The sequence below is a fragment of the Wyeomyia smithii genome, chromosome 3, assembly GCF_029784165.1.
Source record: "Wyeomyia smithii strain HCP4-BCI-WySm-NY-G18 chromosome 3, ASM2978416v1, whole genome shotgun sequence".
Taxonomy (NCBI): Eukaryota; Metazoa; Arthropoda; class Insecta; order Diptera; family Culicidae; genus Wyeomyia; species Wyeomyia smithii.
This window is the reverse complement of record NC_073696.1, coordinates 203,839,719-203,864,323: the sequence shown is the minus strand read 5'-3', so window position 1 is coordinate 203,864,323 and position 24,605 is coordinate 203,839,719. Positions and strand designations below refer to the sequence as shown.

The window sequence follows — 24,605 nt, the reverse complement described above, 5'->3', positions numbered from 1 at the left end:
TAAATTGGAACTGACTTTTGGATATTTTTCCTCTGGGACTGACTTGCACACCCAACGCAAACGGGGAATATTTTATTACTTTTGGGCAATTTTTTATTACTTTTCGTGTCTTATGACTGCGCATTATACACAAAAAGTAACAAGTTCTCCGGGTTCGAATCACCGTAACTTTAATCTTTTCGGGTTTCAATTGATTTTTTTCGGTGAGATTTATTGAAACAAAACAACTAAATAGTTTACGTTTCAGCTTACTAATTTTTCAGCCATCCTCAGAACTTTAATTATACGAAAAAAAAAATATAAATTAAAATAATGTCACATATTCTTCGAAATATCACAAATGTTACAAGACTTACAAACTATTTTTTCGTGTGCATCACCGTGTGGATCACTCTAACTTCTATCCATTCTCATTTTGCGCGCGTTGTCGATCAGCAGGTTGATTTTTGTTCTCGTACACCTCTCTGAGTTTTTTAACCATGCCAATGTATGTATTGGAGAACCCAAGTGCATCGCGTTGTAGATTCACTGATCTGTTCCCGCTCAGCTTAATGTGGAGAGCTTCCGCCGATATTCTGCTTTGCTCTCTGGTAATCTGCTCTAGTATTCGAGTGCGGGAGAAATCGAACTCGTGTCCGTTCTCTATTGCGTGTTGCGCTAAGCCTGTTGTAGTTGTTTGTTCCCGTACGTCATATCGATGTAGGCGAGGCGCTTTTCCAGCGTTTGTGAAGTTTGCCCCACGTATTCCTTGTCTGGACAAGCTCCACATGGTACGCTATATACCAAGTTAGTTTTTTGCATTTTTGGTATGTTGTCTTTAAGTTTTGAGAAAACAGTGTTCTTAACTTGGTCCCGAGGTTTGTGCGACGCGATGATGTTATGTTTGCGTAGTACTTTACCCACCTTCACGCTCAGACATGGGATATACGGTAACGATACATATTTAGTTCTCTCTCTGGTCTCCCGCCTATCTTCGAGAGTATTGTACGCTGCAGGGACTCGTTGTTTGGGTATTCGCTGTAGGAAATGTGTCGGGTAGTTGTTCAGCAGTAGTATCGATTTAGCTTTTTGTATGCTTACAACTCTGCTCTCGACGTCCGTCAGTTTAATCGCTTGGTCGAAAAGTGCGATTGTAGAGTTTTTCTTGTGGGCATATGGGCTTTTCGATGTGAAGTCTAGGTACCGACCTTTTTCGTGTTTCGGAAACCACATTTTCGTTATTTTTGCTTCTGTCCTTGTTAGTGTTATGTCCAAAAACCTCAGTGAACCGGATTGTTCCTTCTCCACCGTGAATTTGAGTGACATTTCGATCGTGTTAAATTCACGTACAACGGCATCAATTTCGTCTTCTTTCCCTATCACGAAGCAGTCATCAACGTATCGTTTGTAAGTTGTCAACGAGATTCCCTTGTGATGTAGTTTTGCCATGCATTCTTGTTCCAGTTTTTCCATAACGATATTTGCAACTACAGGTGATAAAGGTGAGCCCATTGGGACGCCAAAACATTGGTTGTAGACCTTCTCTTCGTAGTGGAAAAACGACGCACTTAGTACCGTTTGCATCGCCTTTTTGAAGCTGTCCCATGGAACGGTTGTGTAATTACGCAACTGGTGCCATTTCTCTTCAATATATTCATATACTTTGTGCACAGGTACGTTTGTATAAAGAGAAACAACATCTAGAGAGTACATCACGCATCCCTCCGGTACTTCTATATTCGAAATTTCTTCCGCAAAATCAAAACTGTTCCGAATATGGTACTGTGTTTCCCCCACAAGGTTTTCGAGAATCCCCGCCATGTATTGGGCCATCTTATAAGTGGCAGATCCCACTGTTGATACCACTGGTCTGAGCGGACGGTTCTCTTTGTGTAGTTTCGGTAGGCCGTAGATACGTGGTGGATAGGAATGAAACGTTTTTAGTTTGTTTTTGATGTACGTCTCTATATGCCCTTCTACCCACCATTCCTCTACAATGTCGTTCAGTTTCTTTAGTGTTTTATTCGATGGGTTACTTTTCAGTAGTGTGTATGTGGCAGCATCGCTTACTAGCTCCGTCATTTTTTGTCGATATTCGTCTGTCGTCATCACCACAGTTTTGTTTCCCTTATCCGCTCTGGTTATGCAGATCTCGGGGTGTTGTTTCAGAAAGCGTTGGCTGTGCATTATGTCCTGATGTATCCAGTTATTTTCTTTTGTGCGTGGTTGTTTCTGATAGTTGATGTAGTTTGAAACCATGGTTGAGACCTTTGACCTTATTTCGTCCGCTTCTGGAATGGTTTTGATCGCTGTTTCTACATCTGCCACGAATTGAACGTACGGTATGGTTGTCTTATTCTGTATGTTGAAGTTCGGTCCTAGACGTAGTGTTCTAGTGTAGACGTATATATTGAAGAGAAATGGCACCAGTTGCGTAATTACACAACCGTTCCATGGGACAGCTTCAAAAAGGCGATGCAAACGGTACTAAGTGCGTCGTTTTTCCACTACGAAGAGAAGGTCTACAACCAATGTTTTGGCGTCCCAATGGGCTCACCTTTATCACCTGTAGTTGCAAATATCGTTATGGAAAAACTGGAACAAGAATGCATGGCAAAACTACATCACAAGGGAATCTCGTTGACAACTTACAAACGATACGTTGATGACTGCTTCGTGATAGGGAAAGAAGACGAAATTGATGCCGTTGTACGTGAATTTAACACGATCGAAATGTCACTCAAATTCACGGTGGAGAAGGAACAATCCGGTTCACTAAGGTTTTTGGACATAACACTAACAAGGACAGAAGCAAAAATAACGAAAATGTGGTTTCCGAAACACGGAAAAGGTCGGTACCTAGACTTCACATCGAAAAGCCCATATGCCCACAAGAAAAACTCTACAATCGCACTTTTCGACCAAGCAATTAAACTGACGGACGTCGAGAGCAGAGTTGTAAGCATACAAAAAGCTAAATCGATACTACTGCTGAACAACTACCCGACACATTTCCTACAGCGAATACCCAAACAACGAGTCCCTGCAGCGTACAATACTCTCGAAGATAGGCGGGAGACCAGAGAGAGAACTAAATATGTATCGTTACCGTATATCCCATGTCTGAGCGTGAAGGTGGGTAAAGTACTACGCAAACATAACATCATCGCGTCGCACAAACCTCGGGACCAAGTTAAGAACACTGTTTTCTCAAAACTTAAAGACAACATACCAAAAATGCAAAAAACTAACTTGGTATATAGCGTACCATGTGGAGCTTGTCCAGACAAGGAATACGTGGGGCAAACTTCACAAACGCTGGAAAAGCGCCTCGCCTACATCGATATGACGTACGGGAACAAACAACTACAACAGGCTTAGCGCAACACGCAATAGAGAACGGACACGAGTTCGATTTCTCCCGCACTCGAATACTAGAGCAGATTACCAGAGAGCAAAGCAGAATATCGGCGGAAGCTCTCCACATTAAGCTGAGCGGGAACAGATCAGTGAATCTACAACGCGATGCACTTGGGTTCTCCAATACATACATTGGCATGGTTAAAAAACTCAGAGAGGTGTACGAGAACAAAAATCAACCTGCTGATCGACAACGCGCGCAAAATGAGAATGGATGGAAGTTAGAGTGATCCACACGGTGATGCACACGAAAAAATAGTTTGTAAGTCTTGTAACATTTGTGATATTTCGAAGAATATGTGACATTATTTTAATTTGTATTTTTTTTTTTCGTATAATTAAAGTTCTGAGGATGGCTGAAAAATTAGTAAGCTGAAACGTAAACTATTTAGTTGTTTTGTTTTAATAAATCTCACCGGAAAAAATCAATTGAAACCCGAAAAGAAAAAAGGGAAAACGTAACAAACAAAAAGTAATAAAAATTATGACGGCCACACGCTTGTATGTGTTTCTGCAGGAGAACATACAGCCAAGCACCGCAATGCATGTGTTGGCAAGACTTCACTCGCTGCATTTGTATTGATGCAACGATCTGGTTCATTTTTGTCTCCCTTCATCCACACATAATCAGAATCTCAACCGTCAACCTCAAATGTCCAATTAGAAACACTTTCGTTCCGTCCCCCAGTGTTTACTTGAAATGGAAATATGTAATACTGTCTGGATGGGCACGAGTTTTGTATATTCAAACAGGTCCAAATGAGTTTCCATGAACCAATGATTATGTGCTGTAAATAGCTTGCAAGAAAGCGAATGTTTTTATTTTTCTCTAACGCAGTTTACAGATCGTGATGTCATTTTAAGGCGCATTTCAAGTCTTTGAAATCATCAACGTTTGCATACTCTATGACGGGGAAAATGTTGCTTGGCAGCTCTTGTCAATTTTTTTCGCTACTCCGTATGCATACAACGAGCGAACTAATACACGCCCACCGGATGAATTGGAGATTGAAAAAACTTGTAACATGTGCAACTTATGCGACGGTGTGTGATTTTTTTTGACTTGAGGTGGAAAGGGAGCATTTTTCGACAGAAAAAACGTTGCATGTGGTTGAAACGACCATTATTAGATAGTCGTACTCTCATAACACGTGCTAAATATATGACAGTATGTGTTGTTACTTAACTGGGGAAGAATTTTATTGCTTTTTAAGTAATGGATTTGTTACCTAAAAGGTAATTTTGCGCTATTGCTTTTAAAGTAATAAGGAAAAGTTTTGCGTGCAGTTACTTCTCATAATGGGACAATTCGACTTGGTATTGATTTCCACTTTTGTTGAACAAACCACTATTTTTTATCGGTACATTTAGAAACACACTCAAAGATAGGCCAAAATCCGATGCTAACTCAAAATCGACAAAATAACAGATAGGACTGACTTGCGGTTACCGGCAGTACGTCTCTCAGGAAATTCTGATACATAAAGGTGTGAATTAAAATCTGAAAACGGAAAATGAGAAATATATGTCCAAATTCAAAAAGTTTTCAATAGATTGGAAAATCATTTGTGCATCCACCTAACAGCAGAATATTGTAATTCGGTTATTCGAACTATTGTACTATTGAAAATGGTCAAGTCTTGTTGAAATGCAGATTTCGACCTTTGATTGCCTATTCAGTGCTTACTTTTCCTAACATAGTCGATAGCATATTATATCTAATTAACCGGAAATGCACTCTTTGGGTTATATAAGGCCTGCTTCTGCTCTAACTAATCATATTACTAGTGGATGGTAGAAAGGGCGGTTCGAGCCTAGTGATAACTAGTAGCGGCAGCGCTAGCGGTAACGGCAACGGTAGCAACAGTAGCAGCGAATACGAACAGCGTTCCGGTAGCGTTAACAGCAAACTTACCGAGTCTGCTTTCGGTTTAAACAAATCGCTACAATGAAGGGTGTCCACGATGAAATTGCCACACCATGAAATTGCTTTTACTTTTTAACCGTTGGGTAGAATTTAATGACAATTTGGGTGGATTTAGTTCATAGTGCATTATTTACATCCTGCAAGTTTTAAAGTCCTGTGATCAAAACTCGCGGAAATGGAGTCGAAAGAACAGCTCGTGCGTGATAAAATCTTGCGCATTCATCACGAGAACAAGGATCTCTCGCATCGTTCCATCGCTGAAACATTGGGAATCGCGAATTCCACGGTGTCGCGAGTGATTAAGCGGTTCGAGGAAGGATTGACCACCGATCGGAAGCCCAGAAGTGAAGGAAAAAGTATTCCGTACAACACCAAAAATCACAACCGCGTAGTTGGGGCCTTCAACCGAAACCCGAACGCCTCCGTTCGGGATGTGGCTAAGAAGCTGCACCTAAGCCGAAGTTTCGTCCAGAAGGCCAAAACTAAGGCTGGGCTTCGAACGTTCAAGGTACAAAAGGCCCCTAATCGCGACTAAAAAGCAGAACAAGTCCGCCAAAACCCGTGCTAGGAAGTTGTACTCAACATGCTGACGAAAGTTGAATGCTGCATCATGGACGACGAAACATATGTGAAGGCCGACTTCAAACAGATCCCCGGCAACCTATTTTTCACGGCCAAGGATAAGTTCAGCGTTCCGGAGCATGTCTGCACTCAGAAGATGTCCAAATTTGCGAAGAAATTTCTGGTTTGGCAAGCCATCTGCACGTCCGGGAAGCGGAGTGCACCTTTCGTGACCCAGGACACGCTGAACGGACAGGTGTACATGAAAGAATGCCTCCAGAAGCGTCTGCTTCCTCTCCTGAAGGCCCACAACGTCCCAACAATCTTCTGGCCGGATATGGCCTTATCCCACTACTCCAAGGACGTGCTGAAGTGGTATGCGGACAATAAGGTCAATTTCATGCCGAAAACGTTCAACCCTCCCAACACTCCAGAGCTCCGCTCCATCGAAAAGTACTGGGCGATTATGAAGCAGCACCTTCTTAAACAACCTAAGGTAGTGAAGACAGTCGAGGAACTGAAGAAAGTATGGGTTTACATGCAAAAAACGGTTGATTCACAGGTTGTGCACAATCTTATGGCCGGGGTTAAGGCCAAGGTGCGGGCATTTGCGTATGGACTGTAAATAAAATACGAGTAAAACGGTAAAATGAAGTTTAATAGTTATTTTTCAATTCCTGAAAATTTGATGGCAATCGGATGAAAACTCGAATTTTGCGAATCAATTTTGTGTGTGGCAATTTCATCGTGGACACCCTTTAGCAGATGTGGGAACGCAGACGGACACTCCTTCGTTGAACCTTCGACTTGCTTTGGGAACAACACAAGCTTTCTGGATCCTGAGAATCAAAATCTGCCGGCCGTCCAATTTTCAATGCGAGAACAGCTTCGTACTGTTTCGTCAGAGTGCTCCAATTCCCATTGTCGGGGTAGAACAAAAATATGATCAGCATCATATCCGATTTTAAATTGAACAACAATTGTTCTTGAATGAAGCAAATAAATGATCGAGGATTTATTACTTTCTCGTTTAGCGCTAGAATTCAAAGTAACATGATATTCTAATCTGCATGCAATCTAACTTTTAAAACTTATTTGCACCGTTTCAATCGCGTTTGCCTCGAAATTATGAATTTTGAGTTGTATGTGAAAATTTAAGTCCAGTACCTAGTACTGTAACTACTGTTTTTACATCCGCGTAAGAAAAAAAACGCGTAAATTCCGGAATCCGCGTTGAAAAAACCGCGTAAATTCCGGAATCCGCGTAAAAATAGCCGCGTAAAAAGCGACCTTAGTGTATTGTAGAATACCGTAATTCAACCCCGGATGCATTTTGAATCTTTTCAGTGCCCTTTGATTATTTTTAGAGAGTTATTTTATTAGTGCTGGATAAAATTTCGTTAATTTAGCCTCTATCATTCGAAGAATTCGCAATCACTCTCGAATGGAACAATGTAAGTGTTATAACAAACAGCTTCATGTAGTTCTACGTCAAAAGTACGACCGCTTTGCATACAACCCTTCTGTTATTTTTCAAAAAACATTTCCATTCACCCAAAAATATCATGGAATGACTTAAATTTGCTGGCCATTTGACTTGAACCTTCCCCCAGAATGAAGTCTAAAACAATCTCAGAACAAATCACCCTTAGCTCCGTGGGAGCTCTACTCAACTTTAAGACGTCATACCTATATCAAGGCCGAACGCACAATGTTGCGTTGACTTGCCTATTCATGAGCCAACGCAGACTAACAAAACAGTTGATTACACCCTAATCAGCAACTCGAATTCGACAATGTCTTGCTGTTTGTTATTTGGTAACCTGTTGATAAATCAGTTGCCCGTTGAGCGCCGTTGACGATGGCAGGAGTCGCGTGTACTGAGATCCCAACGTCGATGAATAAAGATTTTTTTACGGACGTGATTGAAACGAAACTCAATTCTCGTTCCAATGAGTTTAGCATCGAAAAGCTAACGGTAAAACATGCCACCGAAGCCGGTGATAATTATATCTCGAAGCTGTATCGGGTAACAGTTGATGTTCAGTGTCTGGATGGATCCTTCCAACAAGTGCCGCTAATCGTAAAAACGAAGGCTGATTTAGGACCATCGGGAGCGTTTCTTGACATATTGGATGTTTTTACCAAAGAAACAGAAGTTTATACGAAGCTGCTTCCGGCGTTCGAACAGCTGTATCGTGATCAAGGGCAAGAAGTAAGATTTGGTCCCAAGTGCTTTAAAAGCACTAAAAAGCCAACCGACACAATAATACTAGAGGATTTGAACGAACGGCGTTTTAGGATGGTAAACAGAAGAGAACAGTTGGATCAGTCCCACGCCAAAACTTTTCTGAGTAAAATTGCTCAATTTCATGCAGCATCCGTGGTATATCGTGAGAAAAACGGAGCCTTTAGTGCCATTTTCAACGAGGGAGTTTACAAAGAGCAGTCGGAAATCGTATTTCAGGAGCATGCCAAAACGCAGCAAGAATCCACTATCAAAGCGATTCGGTCGTGGCCGAATGGGGATTTCTATGCTGAGTTAATGGTTTGTTTAACGTTTTCACGCTGACTGGTCTCGCTAATTTCATTTTTAATTTTTTACAGATCGATGGGGGACATCTGATGTTCCGTGAGCTGATAGCGGTTACGCAACCCAATGTTAACGGTTTCAACGTGCTGAATCATGGAGACGCGTGGTGCAACAATATGATGTTTCAGTACGATAACGATAATGCCATTGAAGATATGCTACTGGTGAGTGAACGAAAAGATAACTAAGTGTAGGGGACGAAAAGAACCTACGACCTAATGTTATTTTTTTATAATGCGATATTTGAATATCGTTACTTTTTGAACCACAATAAAAGATCCTCAATAAATTACATGATTTCAGGTGGACTTTCAGGTGGGACTTTGGTCATCGCCTGCAATCGATCTGCTGTACTTCATCATATCCTCCGTGAAAGGAGAGGACAAGCTTTCTAAATTTGACAGCATGATTCACTTCTATCATCAGAACCTCGTATCAAACCTTAAACTCCTGGAATATTCCGGTCAAGTTCCTACTCTCAAAGAGCTACACTTAGATTTGATCGATCGCATCTTCTATGGATTTGGTACCAGCATGGGACTGCTGGCCATTTGTCTAATGGAAAAGACAGAAGATGCTTCCATTGATACGATGATGTCAGATGGGGATGCCGGTCGAGCTTTTCGGGACAAAATGATGGGTAATCCTGCTTACACTAAACAAATGGCAGAGCTGTTGCCATTTTTCCACAATCACGGTGCATTTGATATGCGACACAGTGGTTTCCAGACGCCCAGCGGCATTCAAAGCGACTTTCTAATGTTACCTGGTTGGTTGCGTAGAGAGTTTTTCCACGACGTCGTCGAAAAGAAACTTCATCTACGTACGGATCAGTTTAGCATACAGAACATAAAAGTGGAAATAGCCACAAAAAATGGAGAAAGTTATGGTTCAACCATGTATCGTGCAAAATTAAAGGTAGAAAACAAGGTCACTAATACTGTCGATACATTTTCCGTCATTGTCAAAACCCGCCCGGATGGAATGGCCGATAAGTTTAGTCAACATCTAGCCACCTTTAGTAAGGAAATTGATGTGTACACCAAACTGATTCCAGCTTTCGAGGAATTATACAGACAGAAGGGAGTTCATGTTGAAATCGGTCCTCGCTGCTTGAAAACATGTCAATCCATCCCCAGTGATATTATAGTATTGGATGACCTCCGTAGTGCCAATTTTAAACCACCATCAAGACTAAACGGCTTAAACACGGAGCAGCTAGAAGAAATAATCGATAAACTTGCACAATTTCATGCAGCATCTGCAGTGTACAAGGAACTGAACGGTGATTTCTCTACTGCGTACAACGAAGGATTATTCAATAGGAACAGCCTGCCTGTAATGAAGGCCACCTTTTCCCCAGCATATGATGCATTTCTGGAAGCCGTTGAAACTTTCCCTTTTGCCAAGGATTGCGTTGAAAAATTCCGTAACCTGCGACCAGTTGTGTTTAGTAGAATATTAGACACGGTCGTCGTCGATCCAGATGGTTTCAATGTCCTCAATCACGGTGATTTGTGGTGTAACAATCTTATGTTCAGACCCCATAGCGATACTAATCGTTGTGAAGGAATGCTTTTCGATTTCCAAGTGTGCTTTTACGGGTCTCCGATGCTCGATTTTAATTTTCTCCTCTTCAGTTCAGCGGCGAAAGACATTAAGGTTTCCAAACTGAATTACTTCATTCGCTTCTATCACGAAAAACTGGTGTCATATTTGACGCTGCTGAACTATGGCAAGCGACTTCCAACTTTAAAGCAGCTGCAGTTTGATTTCAACGATCGAATAGTTTATGGTTTGTTTAACAACACAAAATAAAGGTAATAATGACCATTAAGTACCTTCTAATTGATTTTCAGGTGCAACAACTATTTTTGGAGCAATGGCCATTGCCCTAATGGAACCATCCGAGGATGCAAGTATCGAGATGCTTCACCTGGATAATGAAGCAGGAAAACGGTCACGGCAACACATGTATACCAACGAGCGTTACGTCAAGACGATGGAAATTGTTCTACCATATCTAGTTCAAAGAGGCGCTTTTGATTTTGGAGCAGAAGTGTGCAATATTGCACGGATGAGGAAATAGTCAGTGTGTTATTTTTTGTAAATGGTGATGGTAACTCGTGTTATCGACTGGAATTCGAGTGTTCAAAGATGCGAAATCTTAATTCGTATCTTTTATTAGTATTTGAGTGTTTAGTATGGGCTATGGGGTTGTCACTGTGATCAACATCAATCAAACCGTATATTTTATATTATTTTGGATGTATCGTTATTATGTCCGTGAAAGGTAAATCAGAGTGCTAAGAAAAAACAGAACAGTATTAACATAATACCGATTTGAACTGTTTTTTTTTTTAACTTTTCAAGGCCCTGGATATGTGCATACTAACAGAGTAAGTTTCTCTTGCAATAATGAATACAAATTAACGCGTGGAATTTGATAACGTACATGCAGACAGAAACAGGTTTGGATAATTGATGAACGTGATTGTTTAATTATACTCAACTTCGCTCATGGCTGCGGATATCTCAAAAATCCTCTTTCCCACATAAATGGGATCAGCTTGTCGAGCGCTTGCACGTAATTACTACTGGAATACGCCTTCTTTCTATACTCAACAGCTTCTGGTTCATTCGACATTACCATTTCCATATTTACTTCAGTTCCCTGCATAGCCAACAATAACGCTAAGGTTTCCATCGCTAGCACACATGCCAAGAGTCCATGCTCTGTAATATCGTCTTGCAATTCCTGTAGAGATAACGCAGTTGTTTGAGCACCCATTTGGTGTAGTGATTGAACCAACTGACAGTGATAGTGTTTGACGAGATGATCAAACTTTTCCGTTCGAACTTCGATGCCAGCCGAGGTAATAATAAAGTAGAGCACATCAAAAGATGGAGTTCCATAGAATGCGATCTGGTAATCAACCTAGAATGGAATTGTTTCCAAGTTGGTTAACATTGAATGAATTGAACAAGATAAAAAATTAATTGATCTGAAGTAAGCCCCATTTCATCAAATTTGCCAATATATAACATACCAGAAGAATATCATTCTCGCTGAATTGAAGATTGTTGATCCAGACATCTCCATGATTCAAAACATTGAATTTTGCTGGATCACACCGGAACAATTTACTGAGAGTTGAATACATTTTGCCTTCCCAGAGACGCTAAACAAAAATAGCTCATTTTACAAATCACAGTCATGAATTCAATTGGATGATCATCCTAACCAGCGTTTCAAGTATATGAGGTGGGTATCGCAGGTCTTCCAGAGTTTCCATGAACGATCTAAATAATTGGACGTAATATGCTTCGAACTGGTTCACCATTCTATCCGCGAACATTCCGTCCTTGAACTTATCCGAGTATGGACCATTCTACAAAGTTAGGGCATAGCAATCATAAACATCGCACCACCAAACATTTTAAATAACATTACCTGTTCTTGATACACGACCGAAGCTGCATGAAATTTAGCTAGTTTCCCAAGGACATTTTCGCACTCAACAAGATCCAAACCAACGGAACAATCCTTCATATGAAAACCGAGTGGCTTTAGATCTTCCAGAACAAGCACTGTGAACGGTGAGGATGTGGTTTTAAACAGTCTAGAAAAAACATAAGATAGAAAAGGTGGCTGCTCATAAAAATTGAATGTTTACATTTCCAACCTGGGACCAAATTTCTCTTTACCATCTTTGCCCATCTGTTCGAATACTGGTAGAAACTTAGAATACACCTCAATTTCTTTAGGAAAGACTATCAAATCATCAACCAGTTCGCCCCCAAAAACCTCCTCCGATTTTTCTTTTACTACATAACTCAGAACTCGATTTTCGCTGTCCAGACCGCCAGCATCAACAGTAACAGTGACACGGTGCGTTAACGACATGTAGCCTGCAGTTTTCGCGGCAACATTCGCCACCTGTACGTCCACAATCCGAAAGTGTTCCGGTGACATAAGTAAATCCGCAGCAACAACATTTTCGAAAAATGAGCCAATCTTCCAACCGGCGACTTCCACCGCGGACGAAGTTATTTCACAATTCTGCGACATCGTGTAAAGAAGCGTCGTGGAAGAACTGTGCGTATGTCGTACTGACTGAAGTGAAGCGTAAACTGTGACTGAGCGTTCGCCACAGAGCAAAACCGCCTAGGTAGCAGATAAGACCACATTCAGAGTGCAAAGTAAAGTTCAACCCGATCGCTAAAGTTTAATGGAACTTCACAAACATTTGGTTCATGAGAAAATACTATTAGTAACTATTTATAATTGTAAAATAGTAACAAACAAAATCGATTGTAAAGACTTTCAAACAGCAACAGATTATACTAAATTTAATATTTATATTTTAATCTCCTAACATTCACATTTTGTTAGAATGCAATGCTCGGGTAAAGCGCAGATAACAAACATCAGCTTACATTAAACGCATATCCCTAAAACACATAGACAAATAATACAATCATACAATTTCGGTACTAATTGAATTATATAAAATGTGGAGCATAGTAAAAAATTAGTAAAAATATTTTAATTCTTAACTGACATTGACTAGGCTGTCCCAAACAAAATCGATGTTCAAAAAGTCAAGGTGCTCAGTCCTAAATTGAAGAATGATGTTATCTATAGCATTTTTGTAGAATGTTTCGACTTTCTAAAAAATTGTTTTCAAGTTGCCCAAACGTGATTTATGAAAAAAATGACTTTTTCAAGCTACAAACCCACTCTTTTGCACTTTTTGCAAATCTATTCGATTCCTACATTTTTCTATATATTTTTTCATTTTTGTAGGATTGTTTTTGAATATTTTGCATGGTTTAGTTCAGCACCACATTCAACTATTTGACTCACAGAGCCCATTGAACATCACAAAAAAGTGAATTTTTCTCGTAATTTTCAGATGAAACCCTTCAAAACACAAATAAAATTTTTTTGGTTAGGTACTGAAATATTGACTTTTTAATCAGAAAAAGATAGACGCAAGATGTCTTCGACAAAGTTTTAGGTTATCTTGAAATAAGAAACTTTGCTGAAGACATCATGTTTCTATTTCTTACATATTACGAGCAACATTAAGTTTTCTATTAGAAGGCACTAAAAATCACAATTTTCGTTCTAACTTTTTTCGCAAATTTTTTCGAATTTTTAAACCTTCTACCAAGTTATCAGCCATCCAAAAACGTATTTGTTTTCTGAACATTGTTATTTTTTATCTCCTAAAATGAAACAGTTATTTGACATATTTTCTAAAATGCATAGTTTTTGTCATAAATCCTGCTTTGCAATGAAAGTTTCAGTTGTTGATCAAAAAAAAATATATTTGTGTGTTTTTCTTTTCTTCATAAATCGTTTATTTGACACGGCGAAAATACAATTTAATGTTTAACGGCGCAAATTATATCTCATGACTTAAAATCTCAAAGCAAATTTTTATCCTCGCTGCCGACTACGAGCTGAAATTAAGTCTATCTTAAAACTAGCATGTTTCAATCAGTGTTTTGTAGTTAAATGGTCGTCTGATGGTCGTCGAATTGTCATGGATATGCAGTAATCCTCGGGTCCTGGTGGTATTGTGCGGGGTTTAGTTGCGGGTTATGGTTCGTTGTTTTTGTTCGCTGGTGTTTAAGTGGCTATATGGTGTGTGCCGCTGGGCATGGAAGGCCTCGGGTTGGAAAGGAATGGGACTAGACTGGGGCATGGATGGATTTCAGGAAAATGTATATAAGGGGCATGTAGGGTAGGTAACGACTTGCCAAGACATCACGAACAGGAACAGCTGGCCCTCTACCCTCGGCCCGGAGGGAAGCTATTAATTAAGACCTGGCGTCACGGTGTACAGGGCATGACCAAACAACGTGCTCTTTGTCGTGATAACCTTCACTAAAGGCACAGATACCACTTTCCCCGAGCCCAATACGACGGAGATGCTCATCAAAACTATAGTGATTGGACATAAGCCGAGACATCACGCAAATGAAATCTCGACCTACATCCAACCCCTTGAACCACGGATTCGTCTATACCTTGGGTATAATGGAATGTAACCACCTTCCCAGTTCCCCTCTGGTCCAAGAGTTTTGCCAACTGATGACCGCATTCTAACGTTTAATTGCAAAAAATTCATTAAAAGCAATTGGTCTTTCATAAATGTCACCGTTTGTTGCACCCACCTTAGCCAAAGAGTCCGCTTTCTCATTGCCCGGTATCGAGCAGTGAGAAGGGACCCACACTAAGGCTCTCTGGAAAGAGACAATATTGTTATTTGGTAAAGCCTTATAAGGTCTCCTGGTTGGGCTCCCCACCATGATCCGGTTATTGTACGAAGAAAATTTACTCTTTGCTGACTTTTCTTCATCAGATACCTAACATGGCAACCCCAGGTGCCCTTAGAGTCGAACCAGACACCAAGATACTTGTGTACCAAAACCTGAGAAATCGTTTTACCCATTAATTGTGGCTGGAGCTGAGCAGGTTCATGCTTCCTAGAAAAAACTACTATCTCAGTCTTCTCCGGAGAGAATTCGATACCTAGCTGTAGAGCCCAAGCAGACAAATTGTCCAAGGTATCTTGCAATGGTCCTTGCAAATCGGCAGCTTTGGCTCCTGTAACAGAGACCACGCTGTCGTCTGCAAGTTGTCTTATCGTGCATGAATTTGCCAGACATTCGTCGATGTCATTTACATAAAAATTGTAAAGAAGGGGGCTTAAACATGAGCCCTGGGGAAGACCCATGTAGCTAATTCGAAAAGTTACCAAATCGCCATGCGTAAAATGCATGTGCTTTTCAGACAACAAATTGTGCAAAAAATTGTTTAAAATTGGAGAAAAACCTTGTCGGTGAAGTTTACCCGAAAGAATGTCAAAAGAAACGGAAACAAAAGCCCCCTTAATGTCCAAGAACGCAGACGCCATTTGTTCTTTGCGAGCATACGCCAGCTGAATATCTGTTGAAAGCAACGCAAGACAATCATTCGTCCCTTTGGCACGGCGGAAGCCAAACTGAGTATCTGATAGCAGACCATTTGATTCGACCCAATGGTCTAAGCGACGGAGTATCATTTTTTCCATCAATTTCCGGATACAGGATAGCATTGCAATCGGCCTATAAGAGTTGTGATCAGACGCTGGTTTTCCTGGTTTTTGGATGGCGATCACCTTCACTTGCCTCCAATCCTGCGGTACAATGTTTTGCTCCAGGAACTTATTGAACAAGTTCAACAAGCGCCTCTTGGCATTGCCGGGTAGATTCTTCAACAAGTTGAATTTGATTCTATCTAACCCAGGCGCGTTATTGTTACAGGACAGGAGGGCAACTGAAAATTCTGCCATCGTAAAAGGTGATTCTATCGCGTCGTGGCCCGGAGACGCATCGCGAACAATGTTTTGCTCAGGAACAGAGTCCGGACATACTTTCCTGGCAAAATCAAATATCCACCGACTTGAAGACTCCTCGCTTTCGTTGACCGTTACGCGATTCCGCATTCTTCGGGCTGTGTTCCAAAGAGTGCTCATCGATGTCTCCCTCGACGTCTCGTTTACGAACCGACGCCAATATCCGCGTTTCATTGCTTTAGCCAAGCTTTGAAACTTGGTATCAAGCTCCGAATAACGTTTAAAGTCGCCGGCACTGTCTGTATCCCGGAAGGTCAGATACGCGTCGGATCTTTGCGTGTAGACATCGGAGCACTCTTTGACCCACCACGGAGTGGGAGGCGGTTTTTTGATCGTTACGCCGGGGTATTTCTTCATTTGAGCTTGCAACGCGGCGTCGAGAATCAAGCCCGCGAGGAGGTTGTATTCTTCAAGTGGTGGATGATGTTGAATCGACCTGACCGCCTTTGAAATCATTTCCTCGTATAACTTCCAATCGACATTCCGTGTGAGGTCATACGGAATGTCGATTGGTCGCATGCGAGATGACCCGTTAGTAATTGATAGAAGAATAGGCAAATGGTCGCTACCGTGAGGATCGAGGATTACCTTCCATGTGCAATCCAACCGTAGCGACGTCGAACATAAAGATAGATCCAAAGCGCTTGGGCGCGCTGGAGGTTTCGGGACACGTGTCATTTCACCGTTGTTCAAAATCGTCATGTCGAAGTCATCGCAAAGGTTATAGATTAAAGAGGAGCGGTTATCATTGTAGGGGGAACCCCAAGCCACACCATGAGAGTTGAAGTCTCCCAAAATCAAACGTGGCGAGGGGAGAAGTTCTATTAAATCAAAGAGCAGCCGTTGCCCAACCTGTGCTCTGGGGGGAATATATATTGAGGCAATACGAAGCTCTTTACCTTGTATTGTCATTTGACATGCGACAACTTCGATGCCTGGAATCGAGGGGAGGTTAATACGATAGAAAGAATAGCACTTTTTAATCCCTAGAAGTACTCCTCCATATGGGGTGTCTCGATCAAGGCGAATAATATTAAAATCATGGAAGTTGAGATCAATATTTGAAGTAAGCCAAGTTTCACAAAGGGAAAATGCATCGCATTTGTTTCTATTTATTAAAACTTTAAATGAATCCATGAATGCTTTGTGTGCACGATGGCTCGACCAGATCGGAGGAGACTTGCGAGTGATAAGATGTCTAGGAAACCAACGAATCCGAGCAACGCGACAACTTCGTTGTAGAGCACGAGATACCACGGCTCTCAACTGATTGACATGGTATGTATTCAAAAAACAAGAACCGTTCTAAAAAGAAATCTCACCTGTTAGCGTTGGTAGCCTACGCTTAGAAGGTGTATTTCGTATTGATTTTGTGAGTTTTGAATAAATGGGAAGTGTTTGTTTATGTTGGTGTCACCCTCCAGAAGCCCATGCCACTCAGTGACTCACCGGTTCACCGTACAAACGCAGCCTCCCACCCATCTGGTTGGTGTACCCTGCCAATAGAAGACGAGCGAAATGGAGCCGCGAGAGATGATTAAATAGGATCTGACGGGAGAGAGATTACTTGGCGAGGGTAATGACCGTTAGCGTAGAGCAATAACCGGTTGATCCCATCGTGGATCATTCGTTCACTCTTCAAAGGTCGATAGCTCGATCTTTAAGCCAAGAAAAGCAAAATAAAAAGTGTGATAGTAACTATGAACAATAGTTAATTGGAGGACAACAGAACCCCGAAGCTTGGATTTGAGAATGCCGCAGTTTTGGTTGACAAAAAAACGAGCAGCACTTACTCAGGATTACCCCTTGAACACGGCGCAAGTTCCAGACGTTTGCATTCACCAACAAGGGCGGCCAAGGCCACAAATGGATGGAGTTTGGTGGTAGCGAAAGCGAAGGACATCGAGAGTAGACAGGAGCCGTCAAGTGAATACACGCTGAAAGAAAAGGTGCCCCGAAAAGTGATGGTTAGATAGAACATAAGAAAGTGGGAGGTAAGAAGAAAATTATAAGAATAAAAGTTTGTAACCGCTGAATACGTATTAACATCGGCATTTCAAGCATTTCCCAGGTAACTTGCAAAAATCAAGAATAAACGTGCCAACCGTGAGGCATTGTTCAGGGAATCTCACCAACGCTCACGGTTGAGACTACTGGCAACTTACTTAACTTTTTCGTCTTTTATTCAGTTGTGTTTATTGTATTGTTCATATTCGGACTTTGGAATAAGTACGAAGGAATGCAACGTTCCACAGTATGCACATTTTTTTAAAACAAATGATAAATTGTTGTAATATGGCAGGCTCAGCCAAATAAATACCAAATGAAAACGTTTACTCAGATCAAACGATTGATACTCAAGGACCAGCTGGGATGTCAAATATGTTGAATATGTCAAATATGTCGAGTATGTCAAAAATTTAAAAAGAAACAAATTGCAATGGACATAATGTTGAGCTAATTAATTATTCTGATTTGGTTTTTAGTTCAAGATTTATTTTTAAGGAGTGACATCACAGCTCCTTTATCTGCAAGTTTTATTAACCGCAATTATATTTTCAGCCAATTATATACTATATAAAGTTCGTTAATGATAAGATCTCAACGGCTTTGGAAATTTGGTAGAAATACCGCTTGCGCATTCGAATATAAGTATTTGATAAAAGTCACAATCTGGCAACTCAATGTGTGTATTTCATCTCTATTTGAAATTTTATGGTCGGACTATTCTTTTTTTGAAACAGCCAAATAAATTTTAATCAAAATAACCTAGCAAATCGAATAAAACTAGTGCCCGCTTAAGTACAGGTTCATACTTTGGATTAGCAAAAATAGTTTTTCGAAATGTCTCGCCGACGTCATTATCCTGCAGGAACACGTCCATCTCTGCGTTATCCGTTTTCTCCATCATTGCTAACGGCAATAGGCAGAACACTGCGTTGACACCTGAGAATGATATCATGCAGTGAATAAAGGAAATCGTTTTATTCATTAGAAATGATAAGAAAGAGATCAACCCAGCAACCGTTATCTTATCACATTGGGAAACGGATGGATCTAATGGGTTCATTGCAAATAATAAGCACTTACTGTGGAAACCTGTCCGTATTAGTTCAACGTGAATTTCTTGTAATGACGGTATGTGATCAGTGTATTTTAATTTTACCAGCGTCTCCCGAAGAACATCGTAGTACTCCTGAAAATATAATAAATAGAACAAATTTAACTTTAATCCAATTTACATGTTGAAAACCTTACTCTAATGAATTCTAACCAATATTCCTCTCGAAGCTCATACTGAACAGAACCAAACAGAAAGTAATTCAAATCTACACCAGGCGAACCGTAATATGCCAATTGATAGTCGAGCATCAGCACATCGTCCACAGCTCCATTTTTGAACTTAAACATCAAATTGCTAGTCCATAAGTCATCGTGATTAAGAACGTTAAACACCGTATCGTCCCTTGTGTATACTTGACACCCCTTGGCTATAGTCGTGAGGGGTAATTTTTGTAGCTTCTCCAAAATTGTTTTGTATTTCGGTTCTTCCCAGCACTCCACTAACCGTGCCACTTGGCGAGCGCACATTTTATGGAAAACAAGAAAATCCTGTCGATTTGGATTAGTGTTTATAGCTCCTTCCAGCACTGGTTCCATGATTTCTGGTTGTTCTTTGTACACTAACGCCGAGCACGCATGCAGTTTAGCCAACTTTTTCAAAACTAATTTTGTTTCTTCTATACCCAAACCACGCTTTCTATCAACCATTTCGAAGCCGCTGTCCTTTAAATCCTCAAACACCAACATTGTTTTCGGGTCGTTCGTTATAAATGAACAATTCGGAGACAAAGGAGACTCATCACTCATGCTGCGCAGCAGCTTATGGATTTTCGGCAGGATATCGCGATAAACAGCGATCTCTCGCGGGAAAATATTATTATTTTCCATCACGATTCGTTGAATTTCTCCAGAAGGAATCACCTAAAATCGTAAACATATTTAGATTAGTTACTTGGACACGCTTATTGTATCATTTCCTACCTTCAAAATTCTGGAGCACTTTTCAGGGCGGCCTTCACGAATGTACTCAATTAGAACTCTGTACATTTCACTAGCATAATTGTCTCCTTTTTTCGTTGCAGCACTAACATCGAAACTCACTATTTTCAGTTCTTGCTGCCCGTTGGATCCCTTCTCCGACCGTAGGATCTTCTCCAACAAGTCGTGATCAATCCAGTCGCAACGGAGGTCCATTTTTGAATTTCACAACTTGTACACAGCAGAATAGTGAATGAAGTGCCTCCTCGCGACCGGCTAAGCAACAGCGTGTATAGCGTGATTTGAGTCGCCTAAATGTTAGTGCTTATGTTTATGATTGTACGCGGTTTCGCGCCGGCATCACAACGCGGAATGCGGCATCACACTAATACCTATCAAGACAACTTGCCGTATGCTCACCTATGATGCTGAAATAGAGAGCATCCCAAATCAAGTTTCAAGCACAACACGCTCTTCGTTCTGTTCCTATGACCGCTTGCGTGAAATTTTGTATATAGGGATTTTAGGGACCGAGAAAGGTGACTAAGATAGTTCGAGACTCCTCCCGTTTCTGGAAGGGTGTTGCAGTGTACAACGCAGCAAGCAATGCAAATCGAAGTAATCGCTACATATAGCATAGAGTTAAAAATCAGTTAGTTCGAATCAAACAACCGTTGAATAAAGACATACTTTTAAATTGTTCTTCAAGATATTCTAGTCCAGTCCGATTATTCCACTTTGTCAGCCAATAGGTTATGGGCTTTAGCAACCGGAGTCGGAACTGGTGAAGAAAATTCAGAAGTTTGGAAGTCAAGATGGCAGAAAAACTGGTGTCGTTTCCGAAGCTCAATGGTTCCAACTACGATAATTGGAGTTTCAGAGTGAAACTGTTGCTGACGAACGAGGGCAATTGGATTGCTGTAGCGGGCACGAAGCCAGAACCGGTCACGGAAGTGTGGAAGTTGAAGGACGAGCAAGCGCTTGCACCAATAGGATTGGCCGTGGAAGACAACCAGTTAATCCACATAAGGAAGGCCAAATCGGCAGCTGAGGCGTTGACGACGAAGGTATCCGTGATGCAAAAAATCTGCAGTCTACGCCTGGAAAAACACGGTGACATGGGAGCACACGTTTCGAAGCTGGCGGAGTTGTTTGAGAAGCTTAACAATCTGCAACCGGAAAAAATCCTTGACGACGAGTGGTTGGTTGCTATTTTGTTTAGCAGTCTACCGGAGGAGTACGAGACGTTGGTAACCGCTAAGCTTATCGATGAAAGGCATAAAAAGAAACAGCGCAATGGCGACGAAGACGACTCTGAGGCCGTGCTGTATGCTGATTCGAAAACCGAAAAGGATCGGTGTTGCGTCGTCTTGCAGTGGACTGTATGATTTTGCAGGCTGCCTTGCATGTAGAGATATGCAAATTCCCCAGTGGAATCTGCCCAAGCCATGATTACCAATCCGTGAACGAAAGCTGCCTTCATGCAGCTTTAGTGTAGCACCAACCAATAAAATTCAATTCAAAAATTCAATAAACTCCTCAGGCCCTAATAAGGACCGATTGTGATCTCTTCAATAAAAATGTGACCGAACGAGGGAATCTTCTTGCTGGAAACGAAACATCACACACGAGCACGTTTCAACTAGTTCAATATATTTGCTCTTCGGTTGTAGGTACAAAAACAAAGGTATTTTTCTTCTTGGCCGTTTTCCGGCTATAGCGTCTTTCTCCAGACAAGGGTTTTCTGCTACTACTGCTTTCTCTGCTGCTTCCGCTCGTTCCAAAGGTTATCAAAAAACTCACCTGACGCGCATTTTTTTTTTTTTGGATTCAATATTCTTTATTTTTCTTACGGTATTTTCATTATACATTTGTTTTTTGAACATTGTGAGAGATTCAATTTTATCAACTTTTCAACTCTGATGTTTTTAATGTACTATAAGTGTTACTACTTTTTCCTTTTCTACGTACATGATTTACATTTTAATGCTCGGCATTAGAGTTTTAATTATTAAATAAATATACCTAGCTACTTATAAATAAAGCTCACGAATGAGCACCGCACTAGAGTTAAGTGCATTGTTTTTAGTGTTTTCAGCGTTTGCAGAGATTATGTTTTCGGTCATATCGATACCAGCTATTTGATGCACTTCTGATGTTCGGGTTCCGAAGGGCACGTTCAAGATCATTTTCAGGAACTTATTCTGGATCCGTTGAATCTTTTGCAGGTGCGTTCTCGCGCAGGTTCTCCAGATCGACGAGGCGTATAGAAGCATCGGCAGGATGACCTGTTTGTATACCGTCAATTTATTCACGACGGATAAATTCGATTTTCGGTTGATTAGCGGGTACAACTTCTTCATTAGCACTAAGCTTTTCGTTACTGTTTGTTCAATGTGGGGGCGATAAAGTAGCTTATGATCATAGGTCAAACCAAGGTAGCGAACATTTGACGACCAGGGAATATCCACATTGTTCAACCGAATCTTTGTTGTCGGCACCAAACGTTGACTATTCCGATGTGGGAAGACTATGGTCTGAGTTTTTGCTGCATTCACACAAATTTTCCATGAGGTGAGGTAATTCACGAAGACGTTAAGCCCAGTTTGCAGCTTTTTAACTATTTGGTTGATCTGTCTGCCCTCGTACATAATGGCGGTATCATCAGCAAACAGCGACAGGATGCCTCCATTGGGTAGTTCAGGAATATCTGATGTGAATAAGTTGTACAGAACAGGACCAAGGATGCTGCCCTGTGGAACACCAGCTCCTACGTCGTATGGGTCAGACAGGCCACCGAGCACACAGACCTGAGATTTGCGCAGCGTAAGATAGTTTTGCACAATCTTCACTAGATAAACGGGATAGTTGTAGCGCTGTAGCTTGTAGATAAGCCCGTCGTGCCACACGTTGTCGAATGCTTTTTCTATGTCCAGGCAGGCCATGGCAGTTATTTTAGATAGCTCCTTGTTCCGATTGATGAGTTTTGTTACTCTCTGCAGTTGATATGTTGTTGAATGGCCTCTGCGAAAACCGAACTGTTCGTCCAGGAATATGTTGTTCACTTCTGCGTGGCACAGAATACGGCTGTAGATGCATCGTTCGAATACCTTGCTGAGGGCAGAAAGCAGACTGATGGGACGGTAGCTTTTGGGGCATGTGGGATCCTTTCCTGGTTTCAAAATGGGAATCACTTTCGCCAGTTTCCACTTTGTAGGAAAGTACGCTAATTCAAGGCATCGGTTGAACACTTTTTCCACCACAGACAAGGCTGTTGGTCCAAGGTTTTTGAGCACAAGGTTGAACACTCCGTCAAATCCGGGAGCCTTCATGTTCCGAGAGAATTTAATGTTGTTTTGTACCTCGTCCACTGTTATCCGCTGATCAGGTGGTAAGATATTCGGTGTGCGGGCCAGAATTACGATCGATTCACTGACAGCTGGTTCGATTCCACTCACAATATCACGACCAAGATTGTGGGAAGCGGCAACATGCTGAGAGATAGCACAAGCCTTTTCGCGGGAAGTTAGCAAAGTTTCACTATTCACTATTAATGGCGGAACGGGTTTTGGTTTGTTCTTCAACACTTTAGCCACACGCCAAAATGGCTGTGAGCAGTTGGGCAAATTACGTAATCCGGTTGCAAACTGCCTGTTTTTCACTTTCTCCAGTCGTTCTTGAACGATCAGCTGTCTAGCGTAGAATCGGTGCCTAGGGTTGCGGGTACGTTGATATTGCCTTCTCAGCGAGTTTCGCAAGGAAATTATGCGCTTGGTGTTATCGTCGATTTGCGCAAACTTACATGTCACTGGAACAGATGGGATGTAGCGGCACTCTGCTTCCTGGATGACGTCTATCATGGACTGTAGAGTACGGTCGATGTCTCCAGTGCTGTTCAAAGTGATGTCCGCATCAAGATGGTTTTCAACATACCGCTGCAGCTGAACCCAATTTGCACGATGGTAATTTCTTCTTTGTTGAACTTGACGCCGCTCTACGTTAGCACCAATCTCAGCGATGACCGGAAGATGATCCGAGGAGAGCTCTGTTATGGTTTTCGGAATCGAAAATCGATCGGTGATGTTGGTCAGAAAAATGTCAAGCTTAGAGCCTACACCACCAGGAGAGATGTAAGTTGGCAATTCCGGATGAGCGGGATAGTAATATCCAGCTTCGGAATCTTCTACGATGATGTTACCATTTGAGTTGCACCTGGAGTCACCCCAAGCGGAGTGGCGAGCATTGAGATCACCTGTGATGACGAAATTGCCTCCTCTTCTAGACAGCTCTTGGATGTCGTTCTTCAATTTCACCGTGGTTCCATTTGCCCGACGAGACTGCTTCGGACAATAGACCGCAATAAATGTGAGTGGTCCATCAGTGGTGGTAATTTCGATTCCTACAGCTTCGACAAAGGTTGTGTTGAAACTCGGTAGTGATTTGTATGGTAGTCCTCTCCTTATGGCGATTGCAACCCCGCCCCCAGCTGAGGTTGTGCGGTCCAGTCTGACTACCGAGTGTTCCGGCAGGCAGAAGTTTATGTTTGGCTTCAAATGTGTTTCGGTTATTGCAGCGACATCGATGTGGTGTGTGTTCAGAAAATGTAGAAGTTCTAACTTCTTGTTGGCCACAGAGCGGGCATTCCAGTTAAGGATTCGAAAGAATGGATCCA

At 41.5% G+C, this 24,605-nt stretch overlaps 3 protein-coding genes across 5 annotated transcripts; 1 reads left to right on the top strand and 2 right to left on the bottom strand.

Annotated features, from left to right (window-relative positions):
* Positions 1-657: 657 nt before the first annotated feature.
* LOC129729010 (uncharacterized) lies at positions 658-2,238 on the bottom strand. Its single transcript, XM_055687489.1, has one exon. The coding sequence runs from the start codon at positions 2,236-2,238 to the stop codon at positions 658-660; it is 1,581 nt and encodes a 526-aa protein (XP_055543464.1).
* Positions 2,239-7,448: 5,210 nt separating this feature from the next.
* Positions 7,449-11,228, top strand: LOC129732723 (uncharacterized). 3 transcript variants are annotated; one of them, XR_008729328.1, is made up of 5 exons: positions 7,451-8,435; positions 8,495-8,644; positions 8,784-10,275; positions 10,340-10,773; positions 10,854-11,226. XR_008729328.1 is itself a non-coding variant. In XM_055693856.1 (4 exons), exons 1-4 carry the CDS (start codon positions 7,749-7,751, stop codon positions 10,567-10,569), a joined length of 2,226 nt encoding a protein of 741 aa, XP_055549831.1. In that variant the 5' UTR covers positions 7,449-7,748; the 3' UTR covers positions 10,570-11,228. The 3 variants fall into 3 exon arrangements, 2 of the variants coding, with proteins under 2 accessions (XP_055549831.1, XP_055549830.1); XM_055693856.1 differs by having other exon boundaries at positions 7,449-8,102; positions 10,340-11,228; XM_055693855.1 differs by having other exon boundaries at positions 10,340-11,227.
* LOC129729009 (uncharacterized) lies at positions 10,732-20,167 on the bottom strand. The gene is made up of 9 exons (XM_055687488.1): positions 19,937-20,167; positions 19,151-19,876; positions 18,983-19,088; positions 18,654-18,838; positions 12,158-12,648; positions 11,935-12,103; positions 11,726-11,872; positions 11,531-11,662; positions 10,732-11,418 (listed from the first exon to the last, which is right to left on the bottom strand). Exons 1-9 carry the CDS (start codon positions 20,147-20,149, stop codon positions 10,999-11,001), a joined length of 2,589 nt encoding a protein of 862 aa, XP_055543463.1. The 5' UTR covers positions 20,150-20,167; the 3' UTR covers positions 10,732-10,998.
* Positions 20,168-24,605: the final 4,438 nt, after the last annotated feature.

Bases quoted from the DNA above. Each gene is read 5' to 3' on its own strand.
- LOC129729010 (XM_055687489.1), bottom strand. From the start codon at position 2,238: ATGGTTTCAAACTACATCAACTATCAGAAACAACCACGCACAAAAGAA.
- LOC129732723 (XM_055693855.1), top strand. From the start codon at position 7,749: ATGGCAGGAGTCGCGTGTACTGAGATCCCAACGTCGATGAATAAAGAT. The intron at 8,436-8,494 runs GTTTGTTTAACG...AATTTTTTACAG, and splicing joins ATTTCTATGCTGAGTTAATG to ATCGATGGGGGACATCTGAT. The intron at 8,645-8,783 runs GTGAGTGAACGA...ACATGATTTCAG, and splicing joins CCATTGAAGATATGCTACTG to GTGGACTTTCAGGTGGGACT.
- LOC129729009 (XM_055687488.1), bottom strand. From the start codon at position 20,149: ATGGACCTCCGTTGCGACTGGATTGATCACGACTTGTTGGAGAAGATC. The intron at 12,649-18,653 runs GATTAAAATTTA...TCTGCTACCTAG, and splicing joins TCGATTTGCTAGGTTATTTT to GCGGTTTTGCTCTGTGGCGA. The intron at 11,873-11,934 runs GTAATGTTATTT...CTAACTTTGTAG, and splicing joins CGGTCGTGTATCAAGAACAG to AATGGTCCATACTCGGATAA.